This window comes from Rhinolophus ferrumequinum, chromosome 19, assembly GCF_004115265.2.
Source record: "Rhinolophus ferrumequinum isolate MPI-CBG mRhiFer1 chromosome 19, mRhiFer1_v1.p, whole genome shotgun sequence".
NCBI lineage: Eukaryota > Metazoa > Chordata > Mammalia > Chiroptera > Rhinolophidae > Rhinolophus > Rhinolophus ferrumequinum.
In genome coordinates, this window is record NC_046302.1 from 474,525 (window position 1) to 495,773 (window position 21,249).

The following is a 21,249-nucleotide window of genomic DNA, read 5'->3' on the forward strand; positions in this document are numbered from 1 at the left end:
CAGCATATACAAGGGTCTTGCTTTCTTATCCACTCAGCCACCCTATGTCTCTTGATTGGAGCATTTAATCCATTTACATTTGAAGTGATTATTGATAGGTACATAGTTATTGCCATTTTTAAATTTGTAGTTAGGTTGTTTTGATCTTTCTTCTATTTACAGAAGTCCTTTTAGTTATTTCTTGCAATGCTGGCTTGGTGGTAATAAATTCCTTTAGCTTATTCTTTTCTGGGAAGCTCTTTATCTCTCCATCAACTTTAAATGATAGCCTTGCTGGGTAGAGCAATCTATGTTGTAGGCCTTTGTTTTCCATCACTTTGAGTATCTCCTGCCACTCCCTCCTGGCCTTCAATGTTTCTGTGGAAGTCATTCGATAGTCTTATCGGAGTTCCCTTGTATGTAACCCTCTGTCTTTCTCTTGCTGCTTTTAGGATTCTCTCTTTATCTTTAACCTTTGCCCTTTTAACTATAACGTGTCTTGGTGTGGAGTGGTTTGGGTTTATCCTGGTTGGAACTCTCTGCACTTCCTGGACTTGTATGTTGGTTTCCTTCATCAGGTTAGGAAGTTTTTGGACATTATTACTTAAAATATATTCTCAATCCGTTGCTTCGTCTCTTCACCTTCTGGTATTCCTATGATGCGCATGTTGTTGCGCTTGATGTTATCCCAGAGGTCTATTAAACCATCTTCATTGTTTTTTATTCTTTCTTCTTTCTGTTGTGCTGTTTGAGTGATCTCTGCTACCTTGTCTTCTAAGTCGCTGATTCAATTCTCTGTTTCATCTAACCTGCTGTTTATTCATTCAAGTGAGTTGTTTATTTCGGTAATTGTGTTCTTTAGTTCTAACTGGTTGTTTGTTATGATTTCTACATCCTTCTTTATGTCGTCTCTAAGTTCCTTAAACATTCTTATCATCAGTGTTCTGAACTCTGTCTCTGATATGTTGGTTACCTCTGTTTCATTTGGTTTCATTTCTGGAGGTTTCTTCTGTTCTTTTATTTGGGACATGTTTCTTTGTTTCCCCATTCTGGCTGACTCACTGTGTTTGCTTCAATGTATTAGGTAGATCCCCTAGAGTTCTTAGTTCTTGCTGGGTTATCTTATGTAGTATGTGTACTTTATATTTGACTTGCACTACTTCATTCTTCTCCTCTGCGTGTGCTCCAAAGGTTATTCTTGTGTTGTGTATATTGTCCTGTTAAAGAAGATCTTTAATTGCTTTTCATTTGTGAGGTTAACTCCTAGGCTGGGGTTTACTCCTAGGCTGACTAGTTGTGAGACTGGCTCTGCCCACCGCAGGGTGTTCTGCTGCATGAGGGTTGACCACTTAAATGTGGTTTGGCCTCTATGGGCTCTTGTGCCAATAGAGAATTCCCTCTGGGTGTGTCACTTGTATGTCAAAACTGGTAGTTCTCTGGTTTGATCTGGAGTTGGCGTCTGGGTATGTTGAACCTTGTGCCTCTTAAGGCGGGCCCTGATAGGGCAGTTTCAGAACAAAGCAAATCACCAAGCACAACAACAACAAAGAAAAAATCAAATACACTCACATGTAAAAACTACCAACAACCCCCACTCAACACAGGCAAAGACATCAAAGATATAAAGACAAACAAAACAAAAAGCAGCGCCAGTCTTGGCTTAAGCCCACCATGTAATCTCCAGGTTTCCTCTGCTGTACCAAAGATTCCCCTGCGTATTGTGCAGGCAGAGTCGGTCACCTGGTGCCCAGAGTGACGTTGGGACTGCAGATTTAGATGCGTGGGTCTGAGGGGTCTGGATGGTAGTTTCTACAAAGTCAGTGCATTTTCTGCCCTTGCCTGCACATACGTGCACTGAGAGTAGCACCACCAGCCCTGTGCCCAGTTCTCCTGAGTCTTAGGGCACTTCTTCCGTGTGTGTGTGTGTGTGTGTGGTGGGTGGGAGATTTCTGAGCTGCTGAGAGCCCAGAGCTGCGTCTGCCGCTTACTGCTGACCCCTGGGAGTGCCTCTGCAGTTGTAATTGCCCTGCCCTAGGCAGGCCAGAATAGGTGGTGGCTGGAGGTGGAGGAGTCTGTTCTCTCCCAGCCCAGCAAAAATCACACTCTTCCCAGCCTCTTCCCTGGGTCAGAGCTGTACGCCTGTCTACCCAGAGCCTGAGCACTAAGGCTCCTCTGTAATCTGACACTACTCCTCAGTTCAGGGGCCAGTTTAAGTCTCTGGAAGGGCGGAGGTGGGATTGGAAGAGCGGGGGGAGGGTCCCAGGTATGGAGTTTGTGTCCTTTGTCCGGCCTAGTGCCCCGCTGGAGGTCTCAGCTGAGGTTATTGCATCAAATGCTGGATATTCTGCCCCCTCGGCGGGAGAGATCAGCTGTGGGACGCAGGGAAAGAGCCCACCTCCTGGCTTTAGTGTTCTCTATTCCGTCCTGGGATCCCGTGTGTCTCTGCAGCTGCGGATGCTGGCTGCGTTTCTACCACTGAAGGTGCGGACCACGTTTCTACAGCCGCAGATGAGGGCCGCGTCTCTACTCCACTCCCTTCCCTCTTCCCCTGCTCGCCCAATTTGCCCACCTTCAAGTAATCCTTGCACGAGTCTCTTAGCTGTTCTGCATGATGAGCAGAGTCCTTTGATGGGTTATAGATGTCCCGTTTGTGATAAGATTCGGAGAACTCAAAAGTGCGCACGGCTGCCGCCATTCCTATGACGTCCCCTTGTAGTGTATTTTTCATTTCAGTTATTGTAGTCTTTACTTCTGACGGTTGTTTTCTGTCCTTTTTTATGCTTACTATCTCTGTTGAAATTCTCACCAAGTTCCTTAAGCATTCTTATAACCAGTGTTTTAAACTCTGTCTCTGGTAGGTTCATTGCCTCCATTTCATTTAGTTCTATTTCTGGAGATTTTTTTTTTTTTAATTTGGGGATGTTTCTTTGTTTCCTCATTCTAGCTGCCTGTGTTTGCTTCTATGTGTGTCTCTGTCTTTGTTGCGTAGCCGTATGTAGTGTCTCCTATATCTCTCAATCGTTGTTGAGTAGCCTTATGTAGTAAATGTCTTGTGTGGTTCAGTGGCAGTCTCCCTGCTCACTTGGGCGTGTGTTTCAAGAGTGTCCTTTTTGTCGGTTGTGTGTATTCTCCTGTTGTAGTTGAGCCTTTATTGCTTTTGATGTGTCTGCGGGTGGGATTGACTGACTCCCAGGCTGACTATTGCCTAAGCCCAGTGTGTATGAGCTGCTATATGTGTGTGTATGTGACCCCTCAGAGGAGTATTCATCTCCACGGGCTCATGTGGCTGTTGAGACTCCCCATTGGGTGTGGGGAGTACTCTGGTGTGGTCTGAGGGCGACCTCTGAGTGTTATTTCTGGTGTCTCTTGGGAGGGGCTCCGAAGCAGGCCAATTTCAGCCTTGTCTGTGACCAACCCGGGGCTACCTGGTATGACCTACAAAGCTGTATGTGGTTGATTGCTGCCTCTGCTGGACCTGGAGGTATATGCGTGTGGCCTCACTATAATCCGAGGCCAGCTGACACCAGTATTGTGCCTAGGGCAGCTTAGCAAAAGTTTCAGGGTTCCCCTAGGCCTGTTGCCACCTGCTGGCTACCCATAAGGCATGGGCTAGTCTGGTTAACCTGGTGTTGAGTTTGCCTTTGGTGATGCATCACTCGTCAGGGTGGGGTCCGAGAGAGTCACAAGGAATGGACAGTGGTTTTTACCAGGTTAATGCAGATTCAGTTTTTGTGCCAGTGCCTGACTACTTTGGAAAACACCCTAAGAACACTGTGGCTAGCCACTGTGTGCCTCAAGCCCACAGATTTCCGCGAGATTCCCGCAACCAAGAGAGGTTGCGGTGCAAATTGTGGCTCACTGCTGACCCCTGAAAGTTCCCTCGGCCACAGTGGGCCCTCTGCTGCTATAGAAGGCTTCCATAGCTTGTGGGACAGGGCTGGCCACCTGGGCACCAAGAGTGCTCCTGGCAATGCAGCTCTAGGTGGGCACAGCATGGTTCCAAGGAGCTACAGGGGGCGGGCAGTAGTTTTTACAGTTAATGCAGTTTTGGTTCTTGCATCAGTCCTGGGCCTGTGCCCACTTTGCAAAAACACCTTGAGAACACTGGTCAAGCACTGCTAGCATCAGGCCCACAGGTCCCTGAAAGCTGCCCAAGAAAGGCTGTGACATTGTTAGTAGCTCACTGCCCACCCCCAAAAGTTCCCTGGACCACTGTGGGCTGTCTGCTGCTATAAAAGGCTTCCACAGTTTGTGGTGTGCAGCTGGCGCCCAGGAGCCAGGAGTGCCCCCAGCGATGCTGTACTAGCAGTGTGAGGTGGGGCATCACAAAGGTGGTGCTCATGCATGGATTTTACCAGACCAATTTGGTCTCAGATTTGGTCCGTTGGGCGAGGGTTCAACATAGAAAAGATGGCACCCTCCTGTAGGCTACACGTGAGGCAGTCTCCATACAGGGACAATGGCTCCTGTCCCTCCAGCCCTTGCTCTGAGAAGCCACACAACTCAAGTCTTTCCCTGTATGTCTCTGGTGCCTCTCGAGTTGCCACCCTTCCACTGGAGACCAGGTGAGTGTTTGTAAACAAGTGAGTCTGGGTGTGGGACCTTTTAGGAGGGCATGTGTGTTTCCAGAGACCCATTCTCGGTAGGACTCACAGAGTTCTCACTGATTTTTACTGGGAACTCCTCTTTCCAGCACAGGACCTCCAGGCTGGGTGGGACTCCTCCTCCATCTTCTGGAGTAACTCCTGTCACTGAGGTGTTTCTCCCAATACTTAACCACTATCTGTGTTTGGGGTCAGCCAGTTTTACATCTCTACCCCTCCTACCAGTCTCAATGTGGCCTCTTCTTTATATCCTTACAGGGCTCTGTTCAACTAGTCTTCAGGTGATTCTTTAGGTTGATTATTCTGATTTATTTATAATTTTGGTGTGATCCTGGGAGACAGTAGGCATAGCATTTACGTAATCCACCATCTTGGACCTTCTCACCTTGTTTTCTCCTATTTACAGAGGGTAGTTTGTACCTTACAAGGATTAAAACAAGGCAGTAAAACTAGCATGAAGCCAGCTTTAAGAAATAAAGAAAAGGTAAAGTTAATGACAGACATTGGAGCTAATATGTAGATAGGATATGTTCAGAGCTGAATTGTGTCCCCTCCCAAATTCCTACGTTGAAGCCCTAACCCCCAGTGCCTCAGAATGTGACTGTATTTGGAGATACTGTGTTTCCCCGAAAATAAGACCTAGCCGGACAATCAGCCCTGATGCGTCTTTTGGAGCAAAAATTAATATAAGACCCGGTCTTATAAAAGACGCATCAGGGCTGATTGTCCGGCTAGGTCTTATTTTCGGGGAAACATGGTAGACTCTTTACAGGTGTAATTAAGTTAAAATGCGGTCATACAGATGGGCCCAATATGACTGGTGTCCTCGTAAGATGAGAAGATTGGATATACCTGAAACTAATATTGTGTCAATTGTAATTGAAAACAACTATACATAAAAAAAGATTAGGGCACAGAAACGCACAGAGGTAGGACACAGGAAGATGCCCATCTACAAAGACAAGGAGAGGCCCTCAGAAGGAATCAATTTGCCGATACCTTGATCTCGGACTTCTATCCTCCAAAAATTGTGAGAGAATAAAATTCTGTTGTTTAAGCCACCCATTAGCAGTCCTAGCTACTAATATTAGCTTATGTAAGGACTTATGTAAGAGAAGAATCAATGAAAAAAAACTAAGTGGGATCTGGATATGATAGATCACAGATGATAGAGATAGTAGGATCAGGAAAAGGCCTCTAGAAGAGCACATCATGGTCAGGATCAGAGTTGGCATCTCGATAAATTAAACATGTGGCAGTTCTGGTCAATTATCATTAGATTCATGATAAAGGTTAAGAGTATTAAGGTCAATTTTAAGGATAAGATCATTTCATTGTTGGTCTGGATCGAAGAATGAGTAATGGTCTGTAACCAAAGGACTAGGATCAGGGTCAGTATAAGTTCAAGGTCAGAATGGGTCATTTTCAATACAGCGGCAGGATCAGTATGAAGGTAATATTACTTCAAAGTCAAGCTGAGAAAAGTCAGGAAGATTGTCAGTGTCAAGGTGAGTAGAGCAGGGTGAAGGTCAGGTTTAAATGAAAGCAAGACAGTCAAAATGATAGGTCAGGGTCAGGATAAGAGTCAGATTCAAGAAAAAAATCAAATTCAAATTCACTTCAAGGTCAGCGTGGCCAAAGTAAGGAAGATTGTTAGTGTGAGGAAGAGGGTCATGCTAAGAAATAAGGTCAGGTTCAAGGTCAAGTCAAAACTTAGAGGAGACAACCAAGATGGTGCACTAGGTAAACACTGTGTTTACCTTCTCTCACAACCACATCAAAATTACAACTAATCTACAAAACAACCATTATTGAGAATCGCCTAAAATCAAGCTGAGCTGAAACCTTTCAACTAAGGACTTGCAAAAGCAGCCATCTCCATACTGGTAGGAATGTCAGAGACACCGCATGTGACCATTAAAGATCGGGAGGGCTATTTCAGCTGTGGGGGTCCTCCCACCCCCTAAAGGAGAGATACCAGCCCCACCTCAGCCCAGGGTTCTAGTGCCAGGGAGAGAAATCCCCATAATTTTTGGTTGTGAAAAACAGCAGAGATTGTGACTGTGACAGTGCAGCTGCACTCACAGGCGTTCCTCTTAAAGGAACTGCGTGCGGACTTACCTACCAACGGAATCACTCGCTTTGAGCTCCAGCAATGGGGCAGTAGCTGGAGAGGTGGCAGGGGAAAATGGTGGGGAATTGAGTTGTCTGGCTTGGGATGGGGGCTGGAGAGGTGGCTTTATCTTGGATGAAGGAACTGGCGAAAGACACTGTTTCTTTGTTGAGCCCTCCTCTCCTGGAGTATGAACACAGGCAGCCGCCATTTCTGAGTCTCCGCTGTTTGTTCGCCCCACCCTGGCGTGGTCCTGCCCAACTTTCAGGCACACACAGGCTGCTTTCTGTGGCTTTTTCATGCAGACTGTTGACCTTGGCTCAAGCTGCACTTTCCTAGAGTCTCTCAAAGGTTCACGGAACCCAGATAAGCAACATCTGGCTTGAGCTTGTCCTGTACCTCTAGCTGAGCAGTCCTAAGCTGGCAGCCGGCCTTGGCTTGTGACTTGGCTTCTCAAGGTGCTTCCAAGCACAATACGGGTGGCAGACATCTATGGGTATCTTTCTAGCTCCTGTTAGGTGGCCCCAGGTGGGGCACAGGCTGTGATTGAAGTAGATCTACGGCGGAACCCTCCAAGGTGGTTCGGGGGCTGATGTCCCCAGTGGCCAGCTTTAAAACAAGCTAGAGCTTTATGTAGTGGTCTCCAAGTATGACACACCCAAGGGGTACATTGGGCAGGCACCAGAGTCCTGCTGAGGCAGATCCTGCTCTGTAGGATCAGCCCCTGCACAATAACTTCCACTATAGTCTAGGCCAGTCCTCACAACCCATGAGCCCAAGGGTCAGTCCCTCACATTGATGTGCAATTATCAACCAAGGCTCAACTACAAGAGAGGGGCATACACAACCCACACAAGGGACACACCTGGAATACGTGGCTCAGATGACCAGGAAGACTGCGCCAATGAACCCCACAGCACACCTACTACGTAAGGTCACTCTACTAAGACTGGAAGACATAGCAGCCCTACATAATACATAGAAACAAACACAGGGAGGCAGTCAAAATGGGGAGACAAAGAAACGTGTCCCAAATGAAAGAACAGAACAAAGCTCCAGAAAAAGAACTAAGCAAAATGGAGATAAGCAATCTATCAGACACAGAATTCCAAACACTGGTTGTAAGAATGCTCAATTATCTCATATGAAAAATGGTTCTGAACCTGTCGGAAATAAAGGATACAAGGGGCGTCTGGATGGCTCAGTTGGTTAGAGTGCGAGCTCTTAACAAGTTTGCCGGTTCAATTCCGACATGGGATGGTGGGCTGTGCTCCCTGCAACTAAAGATTTAAAACAGCTCCTGGACTTGGAGCTGACGGGCCCTGGAGAAACACACTGTTCTCCAATATTCCTCAATAAAGTCTTTAAAAAAAAAAAAGGATACAATAATGGAAATGAAGACTGTATTACAGGGAATCAACAGACTAGACGAAGCAGAGGATCCAACCAGCGACATAGAAGGTAGCAGAAAACACCCAACTAGAACAAAAAGAAAAAAGAATCCAAAAAATCGAGGAGAGTTTAAGGGGCCTCTGAGACAGTATCAAGTGTACCAACATTCGCATTATATGGGTTCCAGAAGGAGAAGAGATAGAGCAAGGAATTGAAAACCTGTTTGAAGAAATAATGACAGAAAACTTCCCTAACCTGGTGAAGGAAATGGACATACAAACCCACGTAGCACAGAAAGTCCCAAACAAGATAAACCCAGAGGCCAACACCAAGATACATCATAATTAAAATGCCAAAGGTTAAATACAAAGAGAAAATTAAAAGCAGCAAGAGAAAAGCAGTTAGTTACCTACAAGGGAGCCCCCATAAGACTGTCAGCTGTATTCTCAGCAGAAACTTTGCAGGCAAGAAGGGAGTGGCAGGAAGTATTCCAAGTAATGAAAAGCAATGACATACTCTACCAAGGCTGCTCTACCCGGCAAGGTGTCATTTAGAATAGAAGGACAGATAAGGAGGTTCCCAGAAAAGAAAAAGCTGAAGGAGTTCATCACCACCAAACCAGTATTACAAGGACTCTTAGAGGGACTTCTTTTAAGATGTGAGGGGGTTTAAGGACGGGTGAAAGGGGAAGGGATTAAGAACAAATTGGGTGTTATACCGTAGTCATGAGGATGTAGGTTATAGCATAAGGAATATAGTCAACAACATTGTAATAACTAGGTATGGTGCCAGATAGGTACTAGGTCTATCAGGGTGATAGATGGGAATGGGGTTGGGGGCAGGGTGAAAAAGGTGAAGGTGTTAAGAAACGTAAATTGATAGTTAATAACAGTATGGGGAATATAATCAACAATGTTGTGTAAAGATCATGTAAGGTACCAGATGCCCATCAGGGGGATTACGTCACAGACTGTGTAGATTCCTGACCAATGCACTATACACTTAAAAAGCTGAAGTAGAATAATATTGAATGTCAACTATAACTAAATATATAGACATATATAGTCACAGGATGTGGAGTACAACATAGGGAAGATAGTCGATGGTATTGTAACAGCTATATGATGTCGGAGGGGTAGTAGCTTTGGGTGGTGGGTGATCACTTTATGAGGGTTTTGAACGTCTAACTATTACACTGCTTTGTACACCTGAAAACTGAAAAAAAAAAAAACTTAGAAAAAGATACAGTCAGGCTGCTGCTTGGCGTCAGGGTGAGGATAAAGTGAAACATCTGAACAAGGCTAAGGATTAAGTCCAGGGTCAAAGTCATTTTAAGTTCAAGGTAGCTCAAAAATCAAAACCATCATCAGTGACAGGATGAGAGATTCAAGATCAAGTATAAACTTAGGGCATAACATGGCCAGGACAATGATCAGGATGTTTCAGATTGAGGTTCAAGGTCATGAAAAACATCAATGTCAGTGTCTGAGTTCAGTATCACAGTCAACATCAGTTTCAAGGACTTAAAAATGAGGGCAAAATATGGTAAGAATAATGGATAGGGTAAGAACAAGGATCAGAATTAGGGCCTGACTCAGGATGCTGATTGAGATCACTTTCAAATTTGAGGTTAAGTTCATGGTCATTTCAAGTTCAGAGATGGTTAAGGTCAGGGTGCTTGTCAGTATGCGAGGTTCATGATCAATGTGAAATCATATTCACAATCAAGTTTTAAAAAAAGAGTGAGACATGGTCAGAACATTAGTGATCAAAGTCAGCTTCCAGCTCAATTTCAAAGTTAATCTAAGGTCACTTCAAGGGGATAATCATCAGGATAACCAGTGTTTGAAGGACAAGATTGGGGTCAAGTAATTCAAGGTTAAAATTAGTGACACAGTGTGAGACATTGGCAAGATGATCAGGGACAGGATAAGGGTCTATTTTAAGGCCAACTTCAAGCTAATCAAATACAAGGGTAAGTTCAGCATTCACCGTGGTTAACATGTCAGCATCAGGTTGAAGGTCAATTTTAAGGTGAAGTCCAAGTTTATTTCAAGGATGTGATGAACGTTAGTGTGTCATTTAGAGGCAAGTTCAAACTCAAAATAGGGTAATTCATGAGGAACATGATATTCACAGAGTAACCAGATCAGGGTAAGGTCAAGGTCATTTCAAAGCCACGGTGGGTTGAGATCAGGTTCATGGTAAAGGTCCAGTTTGAGGTAAAGTACAAGGTCAACTTAAAATTAGGGTGAGACATGGTCAGAATCAGGAAGAAGGTCATTTCAGGGTCAAGTTCAAAGTCAGACAAGGTCAGAATGAGTTTTAAGGTCATTTCAAGGCCAGGAAGTGTCAAAGTCAATGTGAAGTCCAGGAAGAAGGATCATGATGAAGTTAAGAAGCTGATCATCAAAGTAAAGTTCCATGTTCAAGGTCAGACTGGGGGCAAAATCATGGGTCTTTAGAGTGTATCTGGCTGAGCATCAAGGTCTGGGTTACGATTAGTGAAATGAGAGAAACATAAACTCAGCAAGATACACTCACCTCAACAGTAAGATCTTATTTCGAGTTTGAAGCAATTAAGATGAGTCTAATTAGTGTTAAGCTCAGTCTCAATCATTCAATTAATGTAATTCCTAATTGCATGTTAGTGTACACTGAAATGGCCATAAACAGTGCTACATACATTCATCTCTATAGCATTCTTACTGTGAGTAGGGTAAATCGGCATGAATCTAATTAGTGCTATTGGAAAGCTTCAGTATTAATGCAAACAAGCTCAGTCTCAGACATTCTTCTCAAAGGTAAAATCTTACAGCTGGTTAGTGTTAAGTAACATAAACATGAGTAACACAACACATTAATCTCAAAGACATATTCTTACTGAGGTAAGAAAAATTAGGATCAATCTGAATAGGAGTTTGGATTAAGAACTCTTCCTGTTAGTGCAACAAACTCTGTCCTGGATTCCTCATAGCTTGTTAGAGTAATGTGAGATGAAAGTAAGCACAGTATTGTATTTCACATTCATAGTGTGAGACAGAGTAGGGATGAAACTAAGGAGTACTACTGAAATGAATTTGGATTAGTGCAACAAAGCCATTTTCATTCTTCTCAAAAGTAACTTATTGTTAGAGCAAACTGAGATGAATGTTAACACAGCAACACACATTCATCTCAATTCACATTCTTACTGGGAGGTAAGGCAAATTCAAATTAACCTAAGGAGCATTACTGAAAAAAAATCCTTACTGCTTGTTGAAGCAAATGGACTTGTTTCTCTCAAAAGCTCATGCTTATGTTGAAACTAAGAAGAATATGGAAAAAGATACTGTATTAGTGCAGAGTTCAGTCCGAGCCATTCTTTCTTACTGTGGATAAACCAAATTTAGATGAACATAGTGTGTATGTATACAATTTACATATACACAATGAAATCAAGATCAGCCAGACCCTGGGCTGATGGGATATTAGACTGGTTAGTCTCAGGTTGGAGAGTAAGTTTGTCAAAGTAGGGTTCAATGTTAACTTGAAAGTCAGAATTATGGTTAAGATCAGATTTAAGGTCATTTCAAAGGGGCTATGTTTAGGATCAGAGTCAAGGTCAGTTTAAGATCAAGTTTAAAATTAGGGTGAGCTATGACTGGGATCAGGGCCACTTATAAGGTTACATTCAAGCTTATCTCAAGATACAGGTTAACGTCAGGAAGATCCTAAGTTTTAGGATGATGGTTGAAATCAAGAGGTGAAGGTCCATTTCCATGTCGTGGTCAAGACTAAGACAAGAGAAACATGATCAGAGAGGAACAGTAGCCAGGTTTGTAGAGGTGAGCATCACACAGGGTCCATAAACCATGGCTCAGTCACTGGGCCCCTCAGTCACTGGGCTCAGTCACTGAGGACTCTGCCTCTCTAGAAGCCAAACACAACACCAATTAGACCCAGCTCAGGAAGTGGGACCAGAGAAGATTAAAGCCATACACCACTAGCCATGGTAGAACTGTAGTGATGAGTGTCTAAGAATGCTATTTTTTAATGCATGAAGTATGAGCCAAGAGCAGGCACAAGAAAAGAAACCAACTGAGGAGCCTTACAAGTGGAAATGCAGGAAAGCATGGCAAAGTAGAATCGAAGAACTAAGTCAACAGGGCACTTCTGCAAAACCCATACCCAACACACTGACTGAAACACTACTATTTTATAAAATTGGTTCTAGGTGGCATCTATTCAGTTCCAGTTGGTGGGTTAAATATGCTGGAATAAAGGGCCCCTGCTGCCAAATCTTCCTCTCCTGTGAAAATCAGAAATCCAGAATTATGTAATATCTGAGTACCAGCAACTAGGCCAATAAAAAAACAAACAAACAAAAAAACAACACAAAGGCTAAGTTACACTCATAGGCTGTGGGTGGTCCATAGGTCACCAGCAATTTGTGGTTGCTCCTCTAAAGGGCCGATGTGTTCTCCACTCAGGGTCCCCATCCCTTCAATACTGTAATTAAAAACAAAAAACAAAACAAACTAGGAATAGGTAACGCAGGGCTGGATTTGAGGCTTTCTGCCTCAAAGCACCACCACATGCTCAGTTATGGAGGGCTGTTTTGCTTGATAAAGCATGGTTATGATTAGCTAACATGGTGTCTACTGAGCCAGTGGTATGGAAGAAGGAAAAACGACAGGGCAAAGGCAGATGATCTTTGCTCTCGTTACATTTTATTGGCATCACGTTCATTCTTTACAGAAGAACTTGGCCTACACCCTAGAATGTAGACCTTTGGAAAAGGGGGAAGTGCTCTGTTAAGCAAGCTATAATGCAGGAGAAGATCCTAGAGAGGGGGCAGAACTTCCAGGATTCCACCCCAAAGAAACAGGTTAATTAATAATGGGCAATATTGGGGAGTCAGTGGAGAAAAGGAGAAGGTTTGCTAACCTAAGGATACCACAACCCTGAAAGGAGTGCCTTCTAGAACAAAGGTAAAATCACTAGGACAGATCTGTTAGGATATTCCTTTTCCTCTTATAAGTAGGATGCTGATCTAATAGGGGAGTTTCAAAGTGTGGAGCAGGAAAAAAAAGGGGGTGGAGAATGAGAATTTTTAACAGCCATTTATCTACTGCACACGCCACTGCATTATGCAAATCAACCTTTTGGAAAATTTAGATACAGAAGGAAACTAGACAGTTTTCCCCCTGGAGAGATGAAAGGCTTTTTGGCTCTTAAGTCTTTGATAAAAGGCGTACATAATTCTTGTGTCTACTGTACAGAATACTGCCTCTAGCTGGATTTCTGAATTCTGAGTTGCTAACACTCTGCAATCCAGACAGGGTTCAACCCTCCATCTTACACTCCTGCATTACAGGACTTAAACACATAATCCAAGAATTTCTTACACTAATTTATACATTTTTAATTGGTTGCATATATTAACATGTACTATAAGATTCTTTTCTAAGAAGCATTACATAATAAATGGATACTGTAAAAAGATCTGATTAGTTAAAAGTAACAAGCATTAACAGATACATACAAAACTCAGCTTGATCAGACTGGGTGTGAGCCTGTAATGAAGCATGGGGCACCAGCCTTCCCAAGTGGTAGCCTTCACAGGAGGGGGGGTGGGGATGGGGTAAAAAGACCACAAGACCGTTAAAAAAAAAATCAGATAACTAATTAGACACAGATTAACTGTAAACAGTTCTCTCTCCCTGGTGGATAAAAAGAATAAGCTTCGGATGCCAACTCTATGCCAGAATGATGTCTACAGCTGGCCCATCCTGCGGCCATACAACGGCTGATGTGGTGGGTGGGGAGACCCTGATGGGGCCATCCCAGGCTTGGGCTGGAGTCTGCCTGGGCTTGTGTCAGGTGTGTAGGTGTGTAGGTGTGTGTGTGTGTGTGTATGTGGTATGGGGGGGGGGGTGAGTGTATTTGGTGGGATTTCTTTTGGCAACTGGATCCAGAGAAATCACATTATGTTTTTTTAGAAGAGGAGAGGGGGTTTGTGTTGGAAGGCCTAAGTGTATTCTTGGTTTGTGAAGGACTCTGTGCTCTGCTCTCACTGCTCATTCAGCAACTGCAGCTTTCTGCTGAGGCCTTGGCCCGGTCATTCTTATCCAGTTTGATGGGTTCAGGAAATTCATTGTACAGCTCCACCTCCGTTTCCTGGGCAGGGAGAGAGAGAGAAAGGTTTGTCACTCAGGGCACAGGGGAATTCCTGTGTTCAGGTCTGTCCCTTAGTAGCACACTTCCACCTGGGCACAATGGGTAGGGAGCAGGGACAGACCTAGTAGTGAAGGAAGGGCTCTTGCAGAAGGCACTCAACCCTCAATGACCAAGCAAGAAGAGGACAGGTTTTGTAATAATTCCAGGACAGTGTGCAGAGAGAAGTTAAGCAGGAATAGTAGCAACTGACACTGAGCAGTCAGGACAGAAGCTGACTCATTCTCTAGATCAGATCACAGGGGCGGCCGGTTGGCTCAGTTGGTTAGAGCTCAGTGCTCAACACCAAGGTTGCCGGTTCGATTCCCACATGGGCCAGTGGGCTGCGTCCTCCGCAACTAGATGGAAAACAACGGCTTGACTTGGAGCTGAGCTGTGCCCTCCACAACTAGACTAAAAACAACAACTTGACTTGGAGCTGATACACTGTTCCCCAATATTCTCCAATCAACCAACCAATCAATAAGAAATAAGTAAATAAATAAATCAGACCACAATCTGGTGGCCTGAGGACCATAGCTACCTCACAGATGCTTTCAGTATGGTCCATATAGTCACCAACACTTAAAAAGAAGTTATACTTTACATGACCTAGATTTTTGGAAACTCTTAGCATTTCCACAAGGCAAACAGTGATGAAAAGGAGTGCTAGCTGTCTCTCAGTCCCAAAACAGTCCTCAATTTCCCTATATGCCACTAATTTTTCTGGATTTAGGGTCTATTTTCTTTTTCATCCAAAGGTTTAGGAGAGTTTTGTCTCCAAATGCTGCATGCTTAGAAACCAGTTGTGGATGAATTTTATCATCATCTGTGGTGAGAGATCACAGGAGATGGACTGTGGTCAGTTTAGTGGGACTTTTGTTGAATTAACATTTTCCCAGTGAGGAGGTTTCTACTTCCTGGTGTAGGAAAATAATTTGTCATTTAAACACTGAGTACCCATGTGCCAGGAACTGTTCTAAGATTTGGAGATAAAGCAGGGAATGTTTCTATTCATTAAAAGTTCTCTAGGAATTAGGGAGAACAGCTCAGGGATGCTGCAGATGCCTGATCATTGCACTGTACACCTGAAGCTGAATAATAATGAATGTCAACTATAATTATACACACACACACACACACACAGATATATGTGTGTATATATATGTATATGCATATGTATGTGTGTGTATATATATATATATATACATATATATATTCACAAGAAGTGTAGTACAGCATAAGGAATAGAGACAGTAGAAATGTCATGGCTGTGTGCGATGTCAGAGGGGTAGAAGATTGGGGGAGAGGGGTTATCACTTTGTGAGGGGTATAAATGATAACTGTCTAACTATTACAGTGTTTTGTACACATGAAACTAAAAAAAAAAGTTCTCTAGGAGAAATTATTCCATCCACAATAGCTATATATAAAAGTGAAGACCTCTGTGAAAACATGGATGGACTTAAGAGGGTATTATGCTAAGTGAAATAAATCAGACAAATGCATGTGATCTCACTAATATGTAGAATCTAAAAAACAAAATAAAAGAACAAAACAGAAACTGACTCATACAGATACAGAAACACTGTAATGGTTGCCAGAGGGGAGAGGGGTTGGGGAGCTGGGTGAAAAAGGTGGAGGGATTAAGAAATACAAATTGGTAGTTATAAAATAGTCATGGGGATGTAAAGTATAGCATAGGGACTATAGTTAATAATGCTGCAACTATGTATAGTGCCATGTGGGTACCTGACTAATTGGGGGGATACATAAATTATATAAATGTCCAACCAGTATGCTGCATACCTTAAACTAATATAAAATAATACTGAAAGTCAACTGTAATTGAAAAAAAATTATTCTTTTAAAAGGGTAAAAACCTCTAGGAATACATACTTAAAAAAATTAGCTTCCCCCAGTCCTTAGTAAACACTTATCTATTCTCTGTTTTGCCTATTTTGGACATTTGCCTATTTTAATAGATTTGCCTATTTTGGACATTTCATTTGATGGATGTTTGTTTGGGTTGTTTCTACTTCTTGGCTATTCATTCATATAAAAGTTCTGTGTAAACATATTTTCATTTCTCTTGGGTATATACTCAGAAAAATTGTTGGGTCTTACGGTAATTCTTATGTTTAACTTTATGAGGAACTGCCTGTTTTCCAAAGTGGCTGCACCATTTTACATTCCCACCCGCACCTAGGAATACATTTAATACGAAAGGCAAAGAATCTGAAAAATTATAAAATCTTACTGAAGGATGTAACAGAAGGCCTAAAATAATAGCTATTATGGACTGAATGTTTGTATCCCTCCAAAATTTGTATGTTGAAATTCCAACTGCCAGTGTGATTGATATTTGGATTAAGAAAGTAATTAAGGTTAAAATGAGGTCATAAGAGTTGGGCCCTGATCTGATAGCTTTAGTATGTCCTTTTAAGACTAGAGAGCTAGCAGGTTTTCTCTTTCTTTCCTCTTTCCCCACATCTGCACGTTCCCACAGAGGAAAGGCCACGTGAGGGCACAGGAAGAAGGCAGCAGTATACAAGTGAGGAAGGAAAAATGAATTTGCTGGCACCCTGATTATGGACTTCTGGCCTCCAGAACAGAGAGAAAATAAACTTCTGTGTTTAAGCCACCCCCGTCTGTGGTCTTTTATGGCACCCAGAGGATAGTAATACAATAACTATAATGCAATTCCAATCAGAATCTCAAGGTTTTATTTTAGGGGAGGGTGAGCAAGAAATAAGGTGGGACTAAAATAAAATCTCTAGGTCTTAAGTCTAAATGGAAAACACACCAATTAAAAAATAGCCAATTGAAAAAAAAGAATAAGGAAAAATAAAAAACAATATATATATTTATATGAACAGGACTAGTGAGGGGAGAGGGAGATTTGACTTATCAGAAGTCAGATCATATGATAAAGGCAGTAAAATCAAGATGACCCAGGCAGGGCATTCGTGAGTCGCCAGAACAAATAAGGGAGACCAGACATAGATCCCAACACACACAAACATGTAATATAACAAAGGTACTGTTTCAACCCAGTGGGGTAAATGGTTTATTTAACAAATAGCTAATATCTCAAACAACTGGTTATCCTTTTGAACAAAAAAGGTGAATCCCTATTTCCGGCCGTAAGCCAAAATAAATTCCAACTGAATTAGACAACATGTAATCTAGACACAGGAAACCCAGAAATTGAAAATGACATACCCGACTAAAAAATTACTTTTTTCCTACAGCCAAAGAATATCTATCTATCTAATCTAATCTATCTAATCTAATCCATCTAATCTAATCTATCTATCCATCCATCCATCCATCCAGCCATCCATCCATCCATCCATCCATCCAGATAGCAGAGTTGGAAAAATCACTTGCAATACAGGTGAAGTTAATTTCCATTCACAAAAAGCTCATGAGAACTGACAGGTGCCCAGGCAAGTGCTTATATACTAGTTATCTGCAGTAGGGAAAACCCAAAGATTGACAGTGTCAGCAGAGTTACAGATGATGCCTACCATTTACTGTTAGGGAGGTAAGAGAAAAAAAGACCTGCATTGCTGGTGGGAACTGAAGTGTTACTGCCCTTGCGGAAAACGATCTGGCACTATCTCTTAAAAATACACATACCTTTCAAAACCTTTAAAAAAAAAAAATTCCTTCTTTGGGAAAAAAATACACATATCTTTCAATCTAACAATCTTACTCCTGGGAGGCTAGCTTGTAGAAATAAAAGCATTATAAGGCTATAGGGACAGCTACATTTGGAAAGAAAAACTCCAACAGTGATGGCAGGGAATTGGTGGAAAACAACTTCCCATATGTATTTAGATTTGCATGCAATTATGTGAACATTAGGAAAAACACACTAGGTTATTAATCTAGGCGAGAGGGTGGGTTAAAGGTAGGGGGAAAGAGGGAGACAAAAGGCCTTATATCTGCATCCTTGTCAGTTCCTTCCCACTGTATCAGTGTTTCTCAGTGGGGGCTCTCCTGGCATTTTGGGTGGACCAATTCTTCACTGGGTAGGGCTGTCACTTTTCATTATGGAACACTCAGTGCAGCCCCCAGTCCTTGGAACAACCCATTCCAAATATTTCCCTGCCCACAGGTCCAGATGCCCTGCCCTGCTGAGAACTGCTGCCTTCTATATAGACACTGCCATCTGGAGCGAACAGAACCCACCTGGCCCTTTACAACCTCTATGTGCCCCCACAAATGTCCTCTGCATCTGCATCCCTGACGTGCATTTCACCTCTGACACCCATTCCCGTATCTGACTACCACAGACCACTGATAATGTCTCATGACTTGCCTTAACTAACTGGCCCTAACAGAACTGCTAAATCAAAAATACCTCCAACTCCCACATGCCAACAAGTACCTTTTTTTCTGTGAACAGTTAAGTAAACAACACAAGAAAGAAAATACAGGAAAATTTTATTCAAGGAATGTAATTCCTGAGCTAGTTAACATTTCTGGTGGTCAAATATAGCCACTTATGAAAACAAGTGTCTCATTTAATCTGCACAACCACCGTGCAAAGTCAGTATTCTCATTTTACAGATAAGGGGATGGAAGCTCATATATGATTAAAAAAACTAGATCTAATGATGGCTAGCAGAAGTAGGATTCGAATTTGAGTTTATCCCCTCCATAAACAGGAGCAATGTGACCAGGGGCCTCCTACTAGTTTCCTGATTTCCTAATAGCATGCCAAGAGAGTAAGAATATGCCCAGTCAAACAAGGGTAGCCTCAGCTAAATTCGTCACTGCCCCTGCTTCATGTAGGTTATTCGCAAACAAGTAGAATTTTTAGAAGCTTTAGCAAAATATGTAATTACCTTCCCAGACAAACATACAAGATTTTCTGGCTACACAGAAAAGAGTCAGCTAAGAAACAAGATTAAGAACAAGTAAGCCAGGCAGAGGCTGGGTCAATGGTCAATCACCAGAGGGAGCCAGACAGCTGCTAGAGACCCACCTGTTTAAGTGCATTCCGTGCAATCGTCTGGAACGCCTGCTCCACATTGATGGCCTCCTTGGCACTGGTCTCGAAGTAGGGAATGTTGTTTTTGCTGTAGCACCAGGCCTGTGCTCGCTTCGTGGCCACCTGGAAGAGGAAGCAGGGTGCATGTGTGCTTATAATAGAAGCAGTTAGCACTGACTCAACACTTCCCAGAAAGGATCATTGTCCCTAGTCTACAGTTGAGTTAGCAGATTTCAGGAATGAAGGTGGGTGGGGAGGGAGAGAGACCTACAGACCTGTCCAAGGTCACCCTGCTAGTTACGTATAATATAGCTAGGAATCAAACCCAAAGCCCATTCTCTGTCTACATCCCACAGCTTTAGACTCAGCTAATACATAAAAGCAACTTGTGAAGGGAATAAGAAGCCCACCCAGGAAGAAATGAATCGTCTCTGCTGAGACTTCAGAGGTCCCAGCACAGGAAATGCTTGACAGCTTGATCTTAAGGATTGCAGTTCCTCCCCCACTACTGCTCATTTTACATCACCTGTGCCACACACCCAAGTGCCACAGAATTCTGCAGCTCTCCACACCACTCTTGCCTCTCATATCCTAATTCCTTCCCCCACCCCAGCCCATTTTCAGTCCTTTAGGAACTGGAGAAAAAGAGAGTCTGTGTTCCCAAGAGGAATGCTTTTTGAGAGTAAACCAGAACAATTTTACTCAAAGCTCAAAGCAATCTTCTACACCCATGAAGATCCAGGCAGGTCCTTGAGGCACTGGGAGAGTACTTGAGAACAACAAAATCTAATTCCTTCTTTTCAAGTGTAGAAAGGCAACTCAAGATCAGAGGGCAAAGGCAATGGCCCAAAGTGACATCCAGCTGGGGGCAGCATGGGGATTTAAACCAAATCTTCTGGGCACTGGTCCTCAAAGGCAGCTGGCCTGAAGGTCGTTCACACTCCCACATGCACCTTCTAGAGCTATTCCGGGTTCAGCACAGAACCCTTCAAATTTACGTGGCACCTTAGAAACAGGTGTCTCTAGTAGGACAAAAAAAATAGCAATGGGACCACTAGAAAGTCACCATTTCCCAAGCTCCTCCCGGATGCCAAAGCTTTCACGTGCATTGTTATCTGATCCCAGAGTGTTCTTGTTATATGAGTGAAGACTCAGATTCTAAACAATATTCCCAAATTAAGAGTGCATGAGCCAAGTTTTGAATTCAATTCTGCCTTTAAATCCAAAAGATCAAATGCAGAATACCACATATCCTCAAGTCAAATTATTTCACTGGGATGGACCAAGAGGAGTGACCAGTACAGGCAGCTCCACGGAGCAGACTTGTTGCTTTGCTGGCATGACTTCAAAGGGAACACCACTGCAGACTTCACTGTCCTTGTTTTGCCACAGGGGAAGCCACGATGGTATGCCTTTACCAGGTTAGAGAGCAAAGCCCCACTCCAAGGGCCGGGCAGGTAACTTGTTAGTTATCCCTTCTCCTTCCCCCACCATGGGCTCACAAGACATACTGGATATTGGTCCTTGAGGCATGTGGCTTTATACCAATCAAAGCTAAAAACAGCACTTGTGACCCCAAACTTAGCTGTCACTTTTAAAACAAGGCCATTACTATGATTCAATAGCCATAACCTACACGAGGTTAGGTTCATAAGCCTCCACATTTATGATTCCCACCGTCCTTTAGCACTTACTTGTCTGTTTTCAAGGTCAATCTTGTTTCCTAACACCACGAAGGGAAAGTTTTCAGGATCCCGAGGACTGGCCTGGATGAGAAACTCATCTCTCCAACTATCAAGGGTTTTGAACGTGTTGGGGGCAGTCACGTCAAATACCAGAACGCAGCAGTCTGCGCCTCTGTAGAAGGCTACACCAAGAGACTGGAATCGTTCCTGTCCTGCAGTGTCCCAGATCTGTGAGAGACAAAACATTTATTCCTTGGGGTCAAAGGACCAGGA

At 43.1% G+C, this 21,249-nt stretch overlaps 1 protein-coding gene across 1 annotated transcript in view; it reads right to left on the reverse strand.

The window, feature by feature from the left end:
* Positions 1–12,778: 12,778 nt before the first annotated feature.
* The window catches only part of RAB7A (RAB7A, member RAS oncogene family), a 95,873-nt gene continuing 87,402 nt past the window's right edge, over positions 12,779–21,249 (reverse strand). The window contains exons 4-6 of the mRNA XM_033087114.1: positions 20,986–21,204; positions 19,286–19,414; positions 12,779–14,250 (exon numbers count right to left, since the gene is read on the reverse strand). Coding sequence (XP_032943005.1) covers positions 14,155–14,250; positions 19,286–19,414; positions 20,986–21,204 — 444 coding nt within the window. The 3' untranslated portion in view covers positions 12,779–14,154. The remainder of the gene's footprint in view (positions 14,251–19,285; positions 19,415–20,985; positions 21,205–21,249) is intronic.